Here is a 21586-nt window from a genome sequence, read left to right as displayed (position 1 = left end):
CAAGGGGGTCTCAGTACCCTGAGCTGGAGGACCACGACTGCGAGAATGATCAACTCCCAGCCAACGCTGAAACTGTGCGGGATCTGCTGCTCCAGCTGGATCCCTGCAAATCTATGCGGCCTGGTGGGATTCATCTGAAAACCCTCAAAGAGCTGGCTGATGTCATCCCAAAGCCTCTGTCAATGATTTTTGAGCAGTCTTGGAAATCTGGAGAGGTCCCAGCTACTGATGACTGCTGTTCCCAGTTTTCAAGAAGGGCAAGAAGTAGGACCCCACACTCTACAGGCCTGTCAGTCTCACTTCAGTGCCTGGTAAAGTTATGGAGAAGATTATTCTGGGAGGTATTGAAAACACCTGAAAGACAAGGCAGTCATTGGTCACAGCCAGCATGGCTTCATAAGGGGAAAGTCCTGCTTATCAAACCTGATTTCCTTTGATGACAAGGTAACCCACCTAGCTGACCAAGGGAAGCCCGTTGATGTCATCTTTTTGGATTTCAGCACAGCTGTTGATACTGTCTCTCACAGGATCCTTCTGGACAAAATGTCCAGCACACAGCTGGATAAACACAGCATGGGATGAGTGAGCAACTGGCCCATGAGTTGGACACAAAGGGTTATAGTGAATGGAGTGACATCACACTGGTGACCTGTCACTACTGGGGTTCCACAGGGCTCCATCCTCAGCCCTGTGCTCTTCAACATCTTCATAAATGACTTGGAGGAAGGACTGGAAGAGATACTAAGCAAGTTCATAGATGATATAAAACTGGGAGGAGCTGCTGACTCCCTCCAGGGCAGGGAGGCCCTGCAGAGAGACCTCCACAAATCAGAGGGCTGGGCAATCACCAACCACATGAAGTTCAACAAGCGAAAGTGCCGGATTCTGCACCTGGGATGCACCAGGGGCAACCCTGGATGTACAGACAGAGCAGGGAATGAGATGCTGGAAAGCAGCACCACGTAAAGGAACCTGGGGGTCCTGTCAATGGAAAATTGAATGTGCATCAGCAGTGCCCTGGCAGCCAGGAGGGCCAAGTGTGTCCTGGGGGGCATCAGGCACGTCATCACCAGCCGGGCAAGGGAGGGGATTGTCCCGCTCTGCTCTGCACTGGGGTGGCCTCACCTCGAGTGATGGGGGCAGTTTTGGGTGCCACAATGTTAGAAAGACATTAAACTGTTAGAGAGTGTCCAAAGGAGGGCAACAAAGATGGTGAAGGGCCTTGAGGGGAAGCCGTGTGAGGAGCGGCTGAGGGCACTTGGTCTGTTCAGCCTGGAGAAGAGGAGACTGAGGGGAGACCTCACTGCAGTTACAACTTCCTCATGAGGGGAAGAGGAGGGGCAGACACTGATCTCTTCTCTCTGGTGACCAGTGACAGGACCCAAGGGAATGGCCTGAAATTGTGCCAGGGAAGGTTTACTGCAAAAAGATTCTTCACCCAGAGGGTGCTTGGGCACTGGAACAGGCCCCTCAGGAAAATGGTCACAGCACCAAGCCTGAAAGAGTTCAAGAAGAACTTGGACAATGCTCTCAAGCACCTGCTGTGACTTTTGGGGATGGTCCTGTTTAGGGCCAGGAGCTGGACTTCATGATCCTTGTGGGTCCTTCCAACTCAGCATATTCTGTGATTCTGTGAGATTGGTTATTTTCTGTGCATGATTTTGTCCTGTCTTATTTTTAAAGTTTGATTAATCACTATGCTGCCTGCTATATAATTATAATTATGACAACTTACTCTTCCAGCTTCATCCAGCGCCAGAATACAAGTCTTCTGACCCCCATTTTCTTTAAGATGCTGGGTATCTACTTTATATTCCAAATATCCCCCACTGACAAGAACTTTTTTAAGGTTCAGCTGTCTGAAAGAACACAAAAGGTTAAATTAGTATTTCCCTATTGTGTACTTATGTTAGTTCTATGACAGTTACCTTCTTTATTTAGACAAGCAGTAAAATAATGTAATTGAGGCAGTGAAATGGAAAAATTACTTATGTTTAGTTTCACCCTACTGGTACTATTAACATAACTGATAATATTATAGCAGACTATACTTTTTGCTTGTTTTTAAGTATATCACATTGTATATCTAAGTTCTTCAAAAAATTCCATGAGTGAAAACCGGTAAATGATATAGCTTTGATTTCATCATTACAAAAATTTAATCAGTTACTTGTATTAAAAGATCTATCCTATCCCAGCAGGTCATTTCTCAGGGATTTGCTAGGTTTGGTTTTTAACTGATCAAAATTAAACTCATTATCTTTTCTCAGTTGCTTAGTAAAAGAGCACAGGACACTGCACTAAGTTTCTACAAGTGTCAACACTTTCACTTACCGCCATGTAGAAATGAAGTATAAAATAATCATTAAGCTATAAAATGTTGATTAATACTGTTAGAATTTGAAGTGAAGCTGAAAAACTAGGGAGGAGTTAGCTGGGCAAAATCAAATCTAAACAAATTTATTCTAATCTGTTATTGCAAACTAAGTAAAAGAGAACAGGATTAAATAATTTCCTAAATTCATGAGTCAAAAATCCAGCTTCTTCAACAGGTTTTATATCCAGGTTTTAGCATATGGACCAGATGACTTTACAAGGTCCTTCTTGCAACCTAAATTACCCTTTATAACCTACTGTATCTACACATTAATTATGAAATTCAGATCCCAAATTACTGATTCAAAATCATAACAACATAAATAAACAAAATAGCAGATCTTCAGTGTCTCTACAAAGATGCACTTACACAAATTAAGGCTAACAGAGGAAGAAAAAATACCAGTTTCAATGTTTTTAAACTTACGGCACAAAATATTTCCTCCTAATGTGTTTTTTAAATATCTTTGGTAAACAGCAAGTGGCACCTTAGCCTCTTGTATATAAAAAAAACCCAAACAAATGAAGAAACAAACAAAAACAATAGCCCTGGTTCATATGAAAGAACTACAAATGAAGAGAACACAGGGCACCACTGCATTTTCTGTAATTTATGCACAAGAATCTTTAAAATAGCTTGCAAGTATACAATTACAGTGAAATCTTCACCTATTGTTCTTCATGACAGATTAGAAAAGTAACACATACTTTGAAGCTATCTTTTTGCACTGATAGTCTGCAAGTAAATAAATATCTCCTCTTTCAGAAACACATACTGTAGCGCCATCACTTGCAGAGACCAGGGACACAGAGAGGTCTTTATGGTGTAGAGCAGAGACTTGGCGAGGTGCAGTTACACATTTTTCTCCATTAGGATCCAGCAGATAACCTAGAAAAAACAACATACCACAAAAACATTGTTTGCCATTCCATACATTGTGCAATTAAAGGATACTTTGCTACACTACTTTGAAGAAACTCTAAATTCCAGAAGATTTTTGGTAGGATAATTCATCTTCAAAATATTTAGACAGATGAGACCCACCACACATACTTGTTAGCTCAGTACAAACACCCAAAAACCAAGATCTGATACATAAAAATGAAGTAAGGCATATTTTACAGGGAAGCTATTTAATGTGGTGGTAGTGCTTTGATTCCAAAAAAAGAATATTTATTTCATCATATGACAATTCAAGATAGTAGAAATACTGTAACACTGGCATAAACTACAGATTATTTCAGACATTGGAAGACAAAAATATAAGCTTGTCAAAAAAATTACTCAAAGTGCAGGTAAGAATGAAGGCAGCAGTTACATGAAACAGAAAAGGTTGGAGCTGTAACGCAAGATCTCTGAAAACATTTAAAAAATAGAATAAAAACAGGCCATTGCTACTCTGTTGGAACAAGAAACCTGACATCAGGACTCTCACACACAGTATAATCCTGTTTTGTGTGCAGGGCACTTATGCCTGCACCACAGAGCGGAGCATGGTACAGATAACCAGGAACAAGCAGCAGAGCTACCACCACCTGGAAGCAACCCTGCCACAGGACAATGTAGGGTTGTGCTCAAATGTCTTATGAGGGCAAGGTTTACCACCACAGGTCTACCATGGTGCCCAGCTGACACAACTAATATCACTTAGGAGTCAATTACTGTCTCTCTATGGTACTGCACCGGGCCATGTGCTAGCCAGAATAATCCCAACAACACAAGCAACTACAAAAAAAGCTTATATGATGGGTGTATATAAAAAAAAGGCAAAAACAAACAACAAGAAGATATTCATTAGTAAGGTATTTCTCTGACAAAGGCAAGTTTTTTCACATACCTTTGACACCTTAAAAAAAATACACAAAAAAAGCTGGAACCTGAGGCCAAAGCTGATGCAGATTAAGTACCAAAGATAGCTAACAGTTTTGTTTGCACATAGACACAAAACTGCAAAAATGCAAATCCAAACCAATATAGCAATACCTGTTTATTAAAAAAGATAAAAGCAACTAAAATGTCCCATTCATACAACAAATCAAGTTCACTAGTTGGTAATATTATTAATAAGTTCTTTCTTGACTTCAGAATAATACAGACTTAATTGAAGAGTCTGGTAATGGTATTGCTGAAAAAAATCTAGATATAGGCAAGTTATTTCACTTAAAAAAGTTAGTATGGAAAAAGTTATCAGTAGCATGTTTACAGTGCTTGATGAAAGAAGGACATAAGCAGGAGAGCTGAAGGCCAGTTTATAATTTATTAAAGGCAGTGCCAGCCAGATTGCTGGAAGGAGACAAGCATGCCTTGGAGTAATTTCCAACACAAACAGCAACATTCTGTTTCCTCAAAGTCTCTAGTAGCAGGACTGTACAAGATACATGGAAGGTAAAAGTTATAAAGAGTTCAAATGAGAGCTACATCTGACTAGCTCCTATCATCTCAAAATGTGAAAGTAACTGGTAGGAATGAAAAATATTCTTTGAAAGAAGTGTGAAGGGATGATGTCATCAGATTGGTTTAAAAAGAAAAAGATAGAGAAAAAAAAGCTTCACCCAGGCTTCTGTTCTAAGAAGCAGATGACAGGTTAAGCATGAACAACATCTTTCAATGGCTGGGTTTTACTTTCAGAGCGCTTCTACCTTACCTAGTTGGCCGCCATTCAGCCCCATGGTATACACTGCTTCCTTAGTCCATAGCACTGTATGGAATCTGCCTGCAGCCACTCCAATCACCATTCTACCTTTCAGGTTTTTTGCCTGAACCTAAGCACAAATCCAAAGTACATCTTAATATTAAGTAGCAACAGGTGAATTTCACATGTACAAACTTCTGACAACATTTAACTCCTAATGTCAGTAAGAACAATGCACTAATATCAATCCAAATACAGTCTAATAAATCAGATTATTTCAGAAGTTTGTCAAGTGGGGCACTATTGCAATAATGACAGAAAGAACTAAACTTTTTTTCTAATCAGAATTGGAATCATGTCTCCTTAGGTTGTCTTCATACAGAAGATGCTGAACAAGACTGAACAGGACATGCATAGCACAGCCACAGAAGACTCAAGTGCTGCAAAATGTCAGCTAGAAGTTTAAACTTTTAAGTCCTAATGGCCTAAACACAGTGCAGAACACAACACTACTAATTCCACACTTCACATTTAACTTGATTTTTCCAGATTAAGATGATAAAATCAAAGCAAATACTGTGGCTATAGAGCTGTCATTACACTGTTGAAAAACACATGGTACCCCAAAACACTATCCTGTTGCATTTTGGCCAATCATTCTTTTTTACTTTCAAACACTGATAATGCAGTGTTCTTCTACTTCGGATGAAGTTTCCTTTAAACAAAAGGTAATGTAAAGCTTCTTTACTTACAAAAAAGATTAAATTTAGACATTAAGCATAGGAATATAGTTAAGTTGCGGATGCCCATACCCCCTCTTCCCTCTCACTACTCTTCCCAAAGCACTGACTCCAGTGCTTCCAGCAAAGGACATAATGATTAAACCCTGAGAGGCATCATCCACTGATTCAAAAGGAGTTAAGAGCATGAATCTCAAGTGATACATACCTATTAATTCTACATCACTTCAGCTACAGAACAATTTGGGGAAGAGAGAAGAAAAGGGTTTTGGCAATTGTACCTTGTATCATATTTCACACTACAAATTTTGGTATTTTTCAGGTTACAAATGAAGACATTCATCAGAACACAGTTAAGATCTGAGTTGTCTGAAAACACAGAATTAAGATTTATCTGAACTCACGTTAAACTTTGCTATTCTGAAAAAGTTTAGAAGTTATTTTTATAATCTTCACATTTTACTTTCTGTTAAAAAAAAACAAAACAACACCACCAAACCATTAAGCTTTGACTGATGTTATTTTTACCTGTCTAGGAACACTGCAATTAGAAGGAGGAGGAAGAATACCCAGTTGATGGAAAGTGTTCAAACCAAATGTGTAAACATATCCATCTTCTGTTAAAACAACAGTATGATCCTTAGCTGCAGCTATCTGGGAGCACTGATGACCAGTTAAGCCTTCCACAAGTCTTGGAACCTGAATAAGAAAAAAAAAAATTGATATAAAAGCATACTGGTTTGTTATTAACCAGTGGCCATTTATGAAACTGAAGTTACACCAACAGAAAGTCATGACCAAATATTGAAATAAAGATAAAATGCCTTTGAACACACAACACATTCATTAACATAACAACCACATCCAATGCAGTAAGATGAATTACTTTCATTTGAAATGCTATCAGGGAAATGTCCTTTGCTATCAGGGGAGACAAATTTTAAACTACCTGTTCTGAAATTAGATTGGAAACTACATCTTCAGGACAGCTGAATAAATATTAACTATCACCTCTTGTTTTTCTTTTTAAGTACCATGAACACCAAAGCTATCTCCCTCCAACACAGGATAATCCTAATAAAATTTCACAGAATAAGGAAGCAGCTCTGTATCGTTGACTCTTCATGTACTCTAGTGTGAGTTCTCCTTTATTCAACTATGTAACATCACAATTTCGAAAAGAAATTTGAAAAAGAAATCCTAATTTAACAGAATTATTTTCTTAAAAAAAAAAAAAGAAAATTTGAGCTCTAGTCTCCACTAATAGCATTCAGCAACAGAGTATCAAGTTCTGTCAGATACTTAATATTAGAAATTTTTAAAAATTACTGTGCTGCAAGCTAAATGCACACTACCAGCTAGGATAAGATGCTTACGTCTAAGAACTGTATTGTCATCAAATCTTAGTCTTCTCAAATTTTAGTTTTGTGCATTGCAACAATGTAGTATTCAAATGAAAATGGTAAGTGAATTTTCACTTAATAGTTGCATAAGTCTAGTAAAAAGCAACCCTACCATCCTTTTTCCTGCCACCACAGCTTCACAGTACTGCTGTTTCTCTGTGCTAGCTTTGGCCCTCATCAGAAGGCATTACAAACCTACTTAAGGAGACAACCCAGTAAAAAACATTTGCTTCCACTTATCTAGCATCAGCTGGCCTTTAAATCAGCTCAGCCGTAACACAAGTTTGACCACTGCATCTAGCTATCTTAAGTTAAACTAGAATTAAATGCACATTCCTCTACTCTCTGCCACCTCACTATTAGCACTGGAGCTCTTCTGTTACTTGGTGAGAAGCAAGGGGTTTGGTTTAAAATCAACAGCAAACTCATTTCGAAAGTACACTGATAGAAACTCTAATTCCCTTTTTAGACTTGTTGTTAGAAAGAAAAGAAACATCATGCTAGACTAAAAGAGATAACATAAAACTGCATACCAGGCATGTTTGTTCATCACCGTGACCCAAGCGCCCTCCTTGTCCATGTCCACATGTATACACTTGACCTTTGTGGGAAAGGAACACAGAGTGGAATTTGCAGAGTACCACCTGAAAAAAGAGCAAAAAATGGATGGGGAAGAGGAAACAGAGGACAAATTAATTTTCCTGGATAATCTGAAAACACCTAAGTACTTTGTGAAGAAGTTCTGCTTTAATAAAGATATGTTCATGAAAATACAAGAAAGATACTGGTATTAAATCATAGGACACACAAAATACTTGCTCTAAATGTATTATGTACTGCCTTAACCTACTTGAAGAGATAAACAGTTTCAGTTTATTAAAACAAGATCAAGCATGGCCCCACTGGCTAACAGAAACTCAAAAGATTGAGTTTTAAGGTCCACAATGCTGCCTCAGAAGTGCCAAAGAAAACATGTTAAGACTGCAGCACAGATTGTCTGCCCTGAATGTTTGCTCCAGTTGTACTTCAAACTTTCAAGTATTCTCAAACTGAAGTCCCAAGAAGTTATCAGAAACAAAGGTACTGCTACAGGAAATGTGCTTAATAGCACATGCTGCTTTGAACACAAGATGAATTTTAATTCAACATGTACCAAGCACATTTATTATTCCACTTCAGTTCAATACCGGAGTTGCACAGGAAGTCAGCAGCTCAAAACAGTTACAGAAGTATCAAGCTTCTGAACGTATCTAATGATATAGAAGCCATATATCCAAAGCAAATAATATAAAAACCCCTGTTCTCCCCACTGAAACAGAGAACCACAATTTCATTAAAGGTGATTGGGATTGCAGGGAGGTAAGGAGGTGGGCAGAGACCAGGCAGCAAAAACTGTTTTCTCCATGCAAATTTTCAACACTTGATAACTTCTTGGATACATTTTCCCCCTCACACACCCCTCACCAAGAAAGGTGCCTGTGTAATACATTAGGAATACCTGTTTGATATACACGCCATTCCGAGGAAAAAGGTCCACCAATTCAGGATGATGTCTACCCTGTTGACCACCATGACCCAAAGTAAAGTTTATATTGTTTCCCCAGGTGTAGACTTCTGTGGGATCTGTAACGAAAAAGATCCTCCCTGAAGCTTGTAAATTTACCAGTATTGTGCACATTGACTTCAAAAAACAACAAGATAGTTGTTTCTATCTAAAAACTGAAAAGCTTTTTTTTACCTAAAACTGAACTTTAAAAACATTTAATATTATAAAATAAGGTGCCATGACAAAATATTCTAATAATATTGTACAGATGATCAACATTAACATCAGGCATCTCACAATTTATGAAGTCCCAAGTAAAAACAGAAAAGATTGCATACACTGGTACATACATTAATACATTGTTGAAAGAGATCTCACTGCAAAATACAAATTAGGCTATTTTATTTCTTACCGGTTTTCTTGAACACCACATGGATAGGCCTATCTTTCATCACAAGATCCAGGGCTGATAAGCCTTCTTTATCCTGAACATACAGACTAACGCCATGCTGAAAGAGGAGAGGGGAGGAACTGAAGTTAATTTTAACTGCATGGCTTGAAGTAAACCAGGTAAACCTTTAAGGAGCAAAACACATCTTTAACTGAAGTTTATAATGATAGAAGAAAATCTTCAGATTTAAGTAAACTGTAAGCAAATCTAAAAAAAAAAAAACCACTGCAAATCTGTTCTGCTATGTATACATCTTGTTGATCTATTAACATGGATTTTATTGTTTCAACACTGACTGTGTAACAAAATGTAACCAGCGAAACACAAAGGAAACAGATGTGAAGATAAAGCACTGACATCTAGGACTGGCAAGCATTCACCAAAAATGAATTTACCAGCTTCAAAGGACTTATTTTCTTAAACTGTCATTTCACAGAATCAGTTTTGACAAGCTAGGCAAGTGAGAAAACAAAACTACTATTACTTTGAAAACAACCAAAGAACAGAGTTTCATACTTGCTGAGAAAAGGCAAGAGGACACAAACAGCAAGGAAGGAGAGCACTAGGAAAGATTCAGAGGCACAAAGAATGAACAGGTCATTCTTTCAGAACTTAGAGAGACACAGACAATCTCTGTAAGTACCCTTTTCTAAATACAAAACAGTGCTGCTACAGCAGCATTGGTTTTAGGGAGGAAGTCAAGCGCCTAAAGGGAAGAACTCCAGATGTCCTCAAATAGAACCTAATGGCTAATACAGCTGTACCTGTGTACCTGAGTTCCTGGCTAATACAAAGCAAAACCTTATAGAACCTCACACTTAAGAAGTAAACACATAAAATGCAACAACTTTCTTTGGAAAAACGCTCGCCAGAAGAACAACAACATACATTCCCCAAATTATAAAGAAAACCCCAGTGCAACAGGTCTGGGATTAACTCACCACATAACAGAAAAGACTGACCTATTTTTACAACTTAAGAGATAGCTGGATATTCTTCACCTTGGAAGTCATTTAAAATATTCACAAGCAGACAGAGGCTGCAGGGATATTCACGTGGTCTGAATTTGTGAAAACAAACTCCAATTGCTGAGTTGCAAATCTTGTAGTTAGATACAGTCTGAGAATAAGCCAAGACTGCCTCCAGCCCACAGAAGAAGTCCGTCATCCATGCTAGTTTAGGACCCCAGGGGCCGATTCTGGGGCTAGTACTGTTTAACATCTTGATTAACAACGTGGATGATAGGCTAGAGTGCTGCTCCCTCAGCAAATGTGATGATACAAGACCAGGAGGAGTGGCTGGTAAGTCAGAGGGTTGTGCTGACATTCAAAGGGACTTTGACAGGCTGGAACAACGGGCTGAGAGGAGCCACATAAAGTTCAACAAAGGGAAATGCAAATCCTGGCCCTGGGGAGGAACAACCTGGTGAACTGGTACAGCTGGAAGCTGAATGACTAGAAAGCACCTTAGTGGAAAAGGACTTAGGGCTTCTTGTAGACCACCAGATGACCACAAGCCAGCAAGCTCAGAGTTAAGAATGGTGAAAGCATCCAGGGCTGCAGGTGGGAGTGTTGCCAGCAGGCATTACTCAGCACTGCAAGCCACAGCTGGAGTGCTGGGTTCAGGTCTGGACTCCCAGACAGATATAGACATATAGGAGCAGTTCAGCAAAAGACCATGAAAATAATGACTGGGGAATCTGACATTCAAAGAGAAGATGAGAGAGCTGGGATGCTTAGCCTAGAGAAGGTTTGGTATGGGGCAGGGGGACAGCATGCCTTATCATGCATAATAAATACCTGACTGGAGGAGGTGAAGCATAGGGATCACATCAATACCCAGGGACAGAAAATGTGGCAATGGGCACAAACCAACATCTAAGAAATCCTGTTTAAATCTAAAACACATTTTTACTGCACTGATAGTAAAACACTGGAACAGAGATGTTTGATGATCTGCTCAAAATCCAGCTGGATACAGTCCTGGGCAACCTGCTCTAGCTGACCTTGCCTGAGCATGGGGGCTGGACTAAACAACCTTCAGAGACCTCTTTCCAGCTCAGCTATTTCATAATTATATTCTATAACCAGTTCCTGTTGTTCTTAATACCTTAAGAACACATCCTTTTTATAACACAGTACAGCAGACAGGCTTCAGTTAAGGAACAGGAGGAGAGAGCACCCTCAATGAGCTGGGTTTTTTCTGCTTCTTAGAAGAGTATCAGCAGAGCTGGCTAGCAAAAACTCTCATTCACTTTACGTAACTGACATCAAGGAAAAGTAAAAGACATCAGGGAAAACCTGTACAGGCCTCCTGTAAGCAAATATCGAAGATACAGATACACACACATGCACTAGAGGACTGAATACTTTTTCATGTATCTTGTACACAGTTTCCAGTTTTCTAGAGAACAGACTCATATGTACAATGCTTATAAAAACATCTACTTTTGTCAAGTTTAATGAAAAAATCCCACTATGTAAGGGCATAGTACATGAAATACATATTTAACAGTTATCAGACCTTCAAGACTTAAAAAATACTGGATCCACCATCTTTTTGCTTGAAGTCTTGCAGAAAGCAGAGAGTTATGTCTACAACTGGCTAGTCACTGTAATTTTAAAAGACTGGATTCAAAATGGAAATTTCTCTGCCTTAAAAGGTCTATTTTTAAACAACCCTTAACCAGAAATATTTCATTTTCTCACATGGTTAAAGAGACCCTGAATATCTCAAACAAACATCTCTTCCCTTTGCTGTACTTGAGAAAGGAGGAACAGCAGGAAGATCAATCAAAATTATATACAACTTGCTAAGTGGATGGGAAGAAATAGCAATTTTAAGAAAGGAATAAAGGGAACTGAGAAAGAGCCGTGGTTTAAAATACTAATGAAATGGAATTTCACTTAACAGAATACTCCATATCTTGAATTGCTTATCTCTTACATGTAAGATTAATTTCTAATTGTAACTCCATTTAATCTTCCCTTATTTTATGTTCTCTAACATCAATTGATACAATCACTGCAGAGTCTATTTTCAGAGTATCTTTAGTCTGATCACTCTCTACTTTTAAGATCCTGAGCCTGATATCATCCACACAAACAAGTCTTCAATGAAGCCCACAATTAATCAGGGATCCTTACTCAGTGCTGATCTCTGCATGGGCAAAGGCAGACATCTGTATGAACAGAGACAACCTTCAAGTAAATCAAGGCACTGCAATCTAAACACAGTATTAAGATAACCCTCAAGAGGCTTTCAGTCAAATTTAAAAACACAATTTTGCATAATCAATACAACTCTAAAAATTGTAGATGCCAAGGAAAACTACAGCTGCAAATCACTCACCTTCAGCAATGACAAAACACAATCAATGTATCCATAAAATATACTTCTGTGCAGAGCTGTCCATCCAGACTCTTTGTCTTTCGCCAAGAGATCCACTCCTTTGGTCTCAGCCAACCAGTCTAGCACACCTTTTTTGCCACAAGACGAAGCAAGATGTATCACGTTTCTACCAAAGGCATCTTTGATAGTTGCAGCATTGTAGCAGTAAGAAGAGAGAAAGGCCTTGATCTGGCCTTCACTTCCCCTGGTGACTACAGAAATAACATCCAAAGCATGCTGTAGAGATCGACACTTTGAAGTGCACTCTGGCATATAAGAATTCATCTTCACTTCTAAAGCTGCTCTTCTCCTTAAGGGGAACAACCCTTAAGTGTATCAAGGCACTCCAATTCAGTACACAGCACAGTGCCTCAGAAAAATTGTAATTCCAAGGATGTAAATCCAAGTTTATTGAGCTGCCATTAGAAATCTTTGTACTGTTATGTTTGGCACTTGATCCAAATAAATATTTATAAATATATATTTTTAGAAGTCTTATTTTACCATCTTATATAACAAATATTCTTGTCCGTAGAAAATTCCAAAAGTGAACTACCTCTAGCGTGCAGAGGGGGATTCCCCCTCCACACCACCTTATTCTTCTAAAACTCCATAATTGCAAGGGAGACCTGAAAGAGAACAAACCAGAACAGATTAGTAAACTAAAACACTTTTCCCCAGAAACTATACCGATTTAACTGCATATCAAACCAGCAAGCACAGGACAAGACAATGTGACAAGGGCTGACTGACCTGCCCCATGCCATCTGAGCTTATACTCAGACATTCAGTCAGCTTAAAAAAGCTTTACTCCCTTCCCCACCCCAGCCTCCAAAGGCACCTCCTACCTTTCTTTGACATAAATTTCTTAGGCTACAAGGTAACCTAGATCCAAAAAAGTTTCCTTTCCCAAGCTCAGGGTCCTCAGGACCCCAACTGTTCAGTGTCTAGCTGTATCATTACTTTGTGATCAGAAAGCAAGAACTGAACTAAAAGACTGAGCGAGGGGGGAAGCAATCCACCAAAAAATGCCCCCAGCTGTTGAGCACACCTTGGCTAACAGAGGCATTGTTAGTAACATCCAGAAGGAAAGAGGGACCACCAGTCTTTACAGCCACTGCAATAAAAGAATTATGTCCTACTTTCTCTTCCCTGGCCCGAATGTCTACCCATGTCCCTACTAATTCTGTTCTGCAGAATCAACAGGAAGGATCCTGTCCACCACTCCCAGAGCTGCTCACAAAGGTGGGAGGGAGGATGGCATCAAAACAAACAAAAGCAGCTTGTACAAGAGGCATGAATTCAGGCTGTTAGCACCCATGCAGGGCTAAGGTCTAAAGCTCCTGAAAAAGGCAAAGAGAAATGAAGGTCTAAGTTGGAAGAGGTAAAGGAAGAAGAAGAAGGAAAAGGAAGCAAAAAATAAAATTCTTCGTGAAAGTGTATTCACAGCCTGGGGCATACAGCATTCTGCTTAGCTTGTATACTTATCTTTAGCATATCCATCTTTCTCTGGCATCCCTTTTCTCAGAAGTAAAGGAGGCCTGAAAGAAGCACTCACCTAGCCTATGGAATGTGTGCAGTTATAGTCAAACGTGTCACAAGAAGTGCAGGTTGCAGTATAAAAATCACACATAAACCCAGAAAACAGAAAAAGTGAACTACATAAGTCACTACATACAACATTAATTTAGTGTGAACTACTAGTAAGTCCCCCCAAAAAATCACACTTCAGTCTCCCAGATATGTTTCAAAGTGAGTGGAACAGTATTCAGTTCATGTTCTTGTTCGCTGTGCAAAACGTAAGTTAAAGTTGTTCTACCCATGAGTAAAATACTCCAAGCTAAACAATGCCATCCTGAAAGATAAAGAAATAAAACTAAAAATGTTACCAAACCCTCAGAGGGGGAAATGGGGGAGAAGGGGGGGGTTAAGACACGGACACACAACAAAAAAAAAACAACAAAACAAAACTCCTCCACCCTCCGTGGCTTAGCAGTCATTATAAATGTTCGCATCCTATTCCTTGACCCCAGCCTCATGGAAAAAGCCTGTTGAGCTTAGCTTCCATAGCTTTTCAGCCACTGAATGTATAACCATATTTTCTTAATATCTCTATTTGCAAAGACACATCAGAAAAATATGCTTTTATTTGAAAAAAGAAATCCCAGTCCTCCTCCTGTTTCAAGAATTATCATCAAGATTTCCATAAAGCTGCAAGCAATCAGTTTAGAGAAAACATTAGTAATGGAATCTAAACTTTCCAGAAAAAAAAATTCCAATCCAAGACTATTCATTTAAACATAACACAGCTTTCAACACTTACTTTTCCACCTCATTCAGAAGGGTTAAAATACTTGGAGTGCAAATCTACAGATCAGAAATTGTTCTGTGTATACCTTCAAAGCAACTTTAAAGAGTGGGAAACTGAAGTAGAAAAAAAAAAACATTTTTATTCACTACAATTTAGTCCCTCATCCCTGACCAGGGCTAACATTCAGAAATCTTTCTGAGACTAGAACTGACCACAACTGTTCAGCTTGCATTTGTCACAGCAAGCTTCAGTTCACTCCATGGGGCATTTTCCAAACAACATACAAACTTCTGGAGTAAAACAAGAAATTTATCATATATGGGTGTGGACAGGTTTGAAAAAAAGCTCTGATTTCAAGAACACAGCCTGACTTGTTGCTCCAATAAATCAAAGTGTGATAGGTAACTATTAGCACACTCAGATTGCCAATGCATCAAACACACTTTTAAAACTAATTAAAAAAAAAAATTAAAAATTTTAAAAATCTAATTTTAAAAAAACCCAAATATTTGGAGATCTACAGGAAAAATTCATCAGATTTCATCAATATGACACTAGGCAATAAAATTATGTTGTGTAAGAAGCAAAAATTGTATGCATGCCTTGTAAAGCACATCTTAAATATAGCATATTGTTTAAACACTACTATTAGTGCTACATGGAAAAAAAAGGTAAAAATAAAAAGAACATTAAGAAAAATCACTCAGGGGAGACATAAAATAAGGTTGACTAATCTGTTAGATAAACTGGTATGAAATGGAACCACCACCCAAGGAAGCAGTCTTGCTGTCCCCTGTGCCATACCTTCCTTTGTGCAGATACACACCTATCTAAGGCACTGAATTGCATCAGAAAATTATCCAGAAGGAAGCAAATCCTGAGACTTGTGTCATTACAGGAAAGGAACAGAGAGGCTAGTGAAAAACTCATTGAAAGCACCTGAGCTCTAGCCCGATCAAACACCAAAACAGCGAGAATAACAAATCAAACATTAAAAGAATAACAAGTCTGCTACTAGACAGAAATACAAGCCTGCCTGCCTTCCTCACACTAACTCCATCACAGTGACATTTACTGCAGCTATGTGAAACCTGACTCTGCTGAATTATTTCTTTATAAGTCATTCCAACCCAGCCTTTCTTTACTCTAAACATTACAAGACTAGATACTATATTAGTATATTGATATATACACCTTGAGCTTAAGGCAGAAGGCTGTAGATCAAGTTTTCAACTCTTCACAATTAAGACTGTCAGGCTGGTAACAAACCCTGTCACATTATAATAACATCTGAAAGAGGGCGATAATCAGATCTGGCTGTTATTCAAAGGAAGTCCTTATGAGACACCTTAAAACTTTCAAATTGTGAACTGAAGCTCGGGTCTGTGTGAAAACCTTTCTGCTATCAAATGCTTACTTCTAGTATATGAAGTCCCAGCTGAAGAGTGAGCACCTAAAACAAGCACAAAACAGGAAGCACCAGCATTTTTTAAACTTTCAGTTAAGATGATCTAGAACACAGTGCCCTTTTGATTATGTGTTTACACTTTCATTTGCAGATATTTCTGTAGGCTTCTCTACAACAAATCACATCATGTTATAACATCAGGGTCTTCCTAATGTTGTAATAATTAAGAGACATAAGCTAAATAAGGCTACAATATTTTTAACACTTTTATGATACCATAGGTATTACCTGGAATCCAAACTATTTTTAAAAACTGATTCCTAATTAACATTATAGAAAAAAAAATCACAAAAAATGAAAGAATTGAAGCAGCGTTCAGAGTATCCCAAAGATATTTTATTTCAGCAGCGAGTGGGTTTCTAACCCTCAGAGACATGAGCTATCTATTATACATGTTCACAGCCCAGGAAAATTTAAAAGATTGCAACCGATTTGGAAGCAAATCTTTAGTAGCAAGAAAGTGTTTGTGGTATCTTGCCTCCTGCAAATGGGTAGGTAGAGCTGTCTCACTCAGCTCTCCCCCTCAGAGAAGGCAAAGCACCACTGCACCAGAGCTGTCAGACACCCTCCAAGGAGTGTGTCAGATGTGTCATCTGACCCTAAGGAGGCAGAACTCCTACAGCTGAAAAACCAGCTCTCTGCCTACTGTGGTTGCCTCAAAAATCTGTTTCTCTTAAGAAGTCACTACAAAAATCAAAGCTGTCACACCTCTCCTGAGTATGAAGTGAACAAAGATTCTACAAATACTTTGGTGACTAAGGATGATGGTGATAGATTTCATTTCCTGCAAACAGCAGAGGGTAGACATGAAATCTCAACGTTTGGGAAAAATGAAGCCTCCCACTGTGAAGTTCCAGAAACCTCTCCGTGTATCATATTCGCTACCAATGCATTTCCAATTTTCTCTTTTTCTAGAAAGTATTACCACAGAGGTTGTGTGTTCTTGGCTCAGAGGTACAAAGAAACAACAACCAACCCTCACCTCATGGTTGGCAGTGTCAGTGTAAGTTTCTGGCATCCAGTCTGATTTGACACTAGAACTCCGATCTGTGGTCCTTCCAATTCTTCCTGGTGAACGCCTATACTCGGGTATTAGATCTACCAAAACCTGGCTAACATGGATGTGGATACTGGTACCAAGACAGTGGCTAGTAGCTACTGTTGTGGCTTTTTTCATTTAATACAGACAGTGGTCTTATATGCAAATGAAAGAGAATACAGTAGAGATTTAGCTATTCAGAATTCAGTGCCACTCAAAGGCAGGTTGCTGGGTTTGCATCTTCAATGTGCACTGCATTAAAGTAACTCAATTGTCAAATTAGTCACATGGCCCTGAAACCCATCCTCAGGCTGCTTTACTAAAAACATATTTCTCAAGACCTTGAAATAGGCATAACTTCATTCCATTCACTGCTTTTCTATCGGGCTTTATTAAATTATTTTTAAGTGTTACTAAATACCTAATTACCAGTTGCATCTAAAATGCACATGGTAAAAAATTACCTAGCTCTCCTAATTTGGCTCTCCTAAAACAGAACTAAGTAATGGTTTCTATTTTCCATATCAAAGAAGCCTAGAGCTTTCCTTATCAATTCGAACAACCTTCCTTTAAAAAAGAATAAGTAAAAAATTTATAGCTTTTCTGAAGGTACTAAATTAATTTCCTTTTCATTTTGATAATAAGTTGCTAAGGGAAGTGAAAGCCATACATTTCAGGAAGTCCATCCTTATAAGGGTATTGCAATATCTTAAATACTTCCAGTGTGGAATGGAAGGGGGTTGTTTTTTAAACAAGCATGCTGATATTTCTCCACATTGGTCCATTCACATTTGTTTCATAACATCACAAAAGACCTGTAACCATAACAGCACAGAAAATCCTGAAAATATTTGTACCCAAAGCAAACTTCACTACACAGACTACTTGATTAGTAAACTAATAAAAAAAGGCTTACAGAACTAAAGCCATGGGAATTTGCTATCATGTTACCACTTTTCCAAGACTTTCTGTTGACTATAGTCTTACCTAAAAGCAACTTTCACTAATACGTATTAAAGTAACAGTTTAGAATCTGACAAAAGTGACTAGAAAATTGAGGGTAGCAAAAAAACAGGCTTAGCACTGGCATTTAGCAAGATATACTCAAGGAGACACAGATTAATTCCTAGATAAACAAAGCAAGTACACCATTCAGGTACAGGTAGCACACTGTCCTAGCCTTTAAAGAACAGTTAGATTACTAATTCCTACTCAGATTACATATCCACAGATAGTTTAACCTGTTCAGAAATTCCTTGTACATTTGTTGAAGAATGGGCAAAAATCTAGGCTTTCCAATCCCTTGAACAGCAAATATATTTTATGGGGAGAAAAGTGATTGAATGTACAAGGAAAAACAGGTAAATCTAAGCTATGCAGTAGGTAAGAGTGGTTTAGCAGTCTGAAATTCCCATATAAAAACCTTTAAAAAAAGCAGCTTCTTGACTATGTAACAGGAGCACTGCAACATGAGACACAAAAAACAAGGGTTCTGCTCTTCTCAATGCACAAAACATCAGGTAGAGTCCTGCTTCTAGTTCAGACGGCAAGCTCTAAGAGAAGCAAGTAAACAGAGAAAAACTTGGAAAGAGACACTGGGATTCAGAATGTTTATGGAACAACCCCTGAGTACAAGCAAATTGGATCTCTTTTCTCCTTCAGCTGTGGCTTCAGCAGACCCCCCAGAGCCTTTGAATAAGGTGTCTGTTAGACAAAGAAGAAAAATCAAAATTCCAGTCCATTTTACTCCTGACAGTGGACAAAGTAGTCATTCGTTCAAATTTCATAAAAGATTCAGATTATAGGTCAGGAAGGATTTTCAAATGACAAATTGAATGCACATGAGGCTCTCAAAACAGGCTAGACAACAAGCAAAATGCTCAAGTTATAAATAAATGTCACCTACCCAGAAGCAAAGCTACGAAGGAAAACCAACTTGCTTTGAAAGACACCACATTCCACCATGCCCACTATGTCCCTTGGGCCATGGCAGATTCAAGCTGCTTCATTTACTGGGCTGGGGCCTCCATGCCACCACTTGGCACAGGTACACCCCAGCACAAGTGACCTTAGAGGCTCTCTCCAGACTTTCTATAACTTCCTCCTTTGCAGTGACAACAGCATAATCCTTATCAGAATGAGACATTCAGCGATCGAACAACTCTAATTCAGCTGCTCCTAGCTGAGCTAAGCAGCACTGCCAATTAAAGGCTGACACATCTGTCAAAAAAAAGACCAAAGTACCATTGGTAGCTAAATTCAGCTACAAACGTCAGAGAGCATCTATTAGTTGGGAATCATAGTACATAAACAGTAAAGTGCAAAATACTGTGCTCGGCTCATCTAGAAATACTGAGCACTACTTCTGTTTAATAACTTAATACTGTTAAAAAAAATTAAAACATAAAGCGGTATAGACAGAAGTACAGTGAGTGCAGCTACAGTCACTTCCACAACCCATTGGGATCTTGCTATATAGGCTTTATTGAAACAGAAAATGCTGAAGGGAAGTCAAACACAACAAACCACAAGTGTGCTCTAGAATTTCACCACGCTTCAAATTTTATCCGATAAATCCATCAAGGACTTTTCCATCTTGGGAAAAACTGACGTTTTTGAATTAACTGTGAACTTCTGGTACAGTTTTATTATAGACTACCCATACCAGATGTTGGTGGCCGATTACTCTTTTTTGTAAACCACAAGCTGTGATCTGTTTCCACGAAGACAAATAACTACACTGACCACATAACCAAAAAAGAGTTGTATTTCGCCTAGGAAGACTGCATGGAAGCATCCTTTTAAGATAACTGCGAGACCTCGGCTCTCCAGTGCTTCCGCTGCTGGTCTAATCCAGCAGCACCGTAAGCTGCTACCAAAACCAAGCAAGTATCACCAAGAAGGCGAGAAACACGACAAGCTTTCCCTGAATCCACATCTAAGGAAACGTGTCAAGAGGCTGCTGCCAGTGTCAAGGCGGGGGAAGGTCTGAAGTGCTTCAGGGAGCCAGACAGAGGCCAGGGGGAGGCAGAGGGGCAAGGGGCTACTCGGACTCCCACTACACCAGTCCACGTAGCCAGGGAGCGACGAGCGACACAAGAGACTTATTGACACAGGCGGCCGAGTCACGAAGTCGCTCCCCTCCCATCCTACGTGGCCGGCTGCCCTTTACCCTCCGTGGCTGCCTTGCCCGGAGCTCTCCCCATTCCTTCAAGCCCCGCCGCCGCCGTCCCGACCCCTCCGACAGGACCCGTCCCCCGAGCGGCTCCCCCGCCGGACGCACCGGCCCGCCCCTCACCAGTCGCTAGATGAATGGGCTCGGGCGGGCAGGGCGGGACGCGCGCTGGGCAGCGCGGGGGCTCATCGTCAGTGACTCAGGGGCAGGGCCAGGCTGCGGCTGCTACGGCTGCGGCTGCTACGGCTGCGGCTGCTACGGCTGCGGCTGCTACCGCGACGGCTGCGCCGGCGACGGCGACAGGCGGCAGGCGGGGCCCGCGGCTCTCAGCGGGGCGCACCGACAGCAGCCGCCGCACCCACGAAGAAGCGAGACACCGATTGGCCGGGGCGCCGCCGCACCTCGCGCGCCGATTGGCTGCGGCTGCCGCCTCGGCCCCGCCCCCCGCGGCTGAGCCCGGATTGACTGACAGGCGGGGTCAGGGGGATGAGGGGGCGGGGCGGCCGCGGTGGGCGGGGCCGGGGCCGGGGCCGGGGTTGGTGGAGTTGCAGGGGTTGAACGAAGATGGCGGGACGGGGGCTGTGGGCTCTGGGCAGTGGTCGTCGAGTCGGGCAAGGGAAGGGGCTGGAGTTAAGGGGAGAGCAGGGAAGCGGGGAGAGCTGAGGGCCTCCTTCTGGCGCTGTGTCTTGCAGCGAAGAATGAGGATGGGTTTCTGGCAAGGTAACGCCTCCTTCCAGGCGGACTCGAAAGCAAGTAGTTAAATAACCGGCCTATAGGTCCCCTCAAAATAATGGAGAGAAAGGATGGAAAAGGCTGTGCCGATTCAGACTCCGTTAAGCCACTGCAGTTTCTCTGACAGAGCAAGTGGTCTAATTTACCAGATACAGCTTGGTTTTTTGTGAGGCTTTTGACACTGCCTCAGGGCAGTCTTGTAAGCAAACCTGCTGTGTGCACAAGGATTTGCACACTTGCTCTTGTAACTACCTGCGGTTCACTTCATGGGGGCTCAGTTCTTCTTGGTGGATGTCTTAGATGATGCAATAGGTGGCACAGA

At 40.3% G+C, this 21586-nt stretch overlaps 1 protein-coding gene across 3 annotated transcripts in view; it reads right to left on the bottom strand.

Moving 5' to 3' along the window:
- The window catches only part of IBTK (inhibitor of Bruton tyrosine kinase), a 57346-nt gene extending 36467 nt beyond the window's left edge, over nucleotides 1-20879 (bottom strand). For 2 of the 3 annotated variants that reach the window (XM_069011261.1, XM_069011263.1), the window contains exons 1-9: nucleotides 20656-20879; nucleotides 12501-13168; nucleotides 9111-9207; nucleotides 8651-8775; nucleotides 7686-7796; nucleotides 6278-6448; nucleotides 5022-5139; nucleotides 3085-3265; nucleotides 1736-1859 (exon numbers count right to left, since the gene is read on the bottom strand). In XM_069011261.1, coding sequence (XP_068867362.1) covers nucleotides 1736-1859; nucleotides 3085-3265; nucleotides 5022-5139; nucleotides 6278-6448; nucleotides 7686-7796; nucleotides 8651-8775; nucleotides 9111-9207; nucleotides 12501-12824 — 1251 coding nt within the window. In that variant the 5' untranslated portion in view covers nucleotides 12825-13168; nucleotides 20656-20879. Of the gene's footprint in view, nucleotides 1-1735; nucleotides 1860-3084; nucleotides 3266-5021; nucleotides 5140-6277; nucleotides 6449-7685; nucleotides 7797-8650; nucleotides 8776-9110; nucleotides 9208-12500; nucleotides 13169-13387; nucleotides 13403-20655 lie in introns of those variants that run through there. The other variant, XM_069011262.1, reaches the window with a different exon arrangement.
- Nucleotides 20880-21586: the final 707 nt, after the last annotated feature.

Source organism: Aphelocoma coerulescens, chromosome 3, assembly GCF_041296385.1.
Source record: "Aphelocoma coerulescens isolate FSJ_1873_10779 chromosome 3, UR_Acoe_1.0, whole genome shotgun sequence".
In the NCBI taxonomy this organism is placed as follows: Eukaryota; Metazoa; Chordata; class Aves; order Passeriformes; family Corvidae; genus Aphelocoma; species Aphelocoma coerulescens.
Note: the sequence above shows the minus strand (reverse complement) of the source record. Positions and strands in the feature narration are given on the sequence as shown.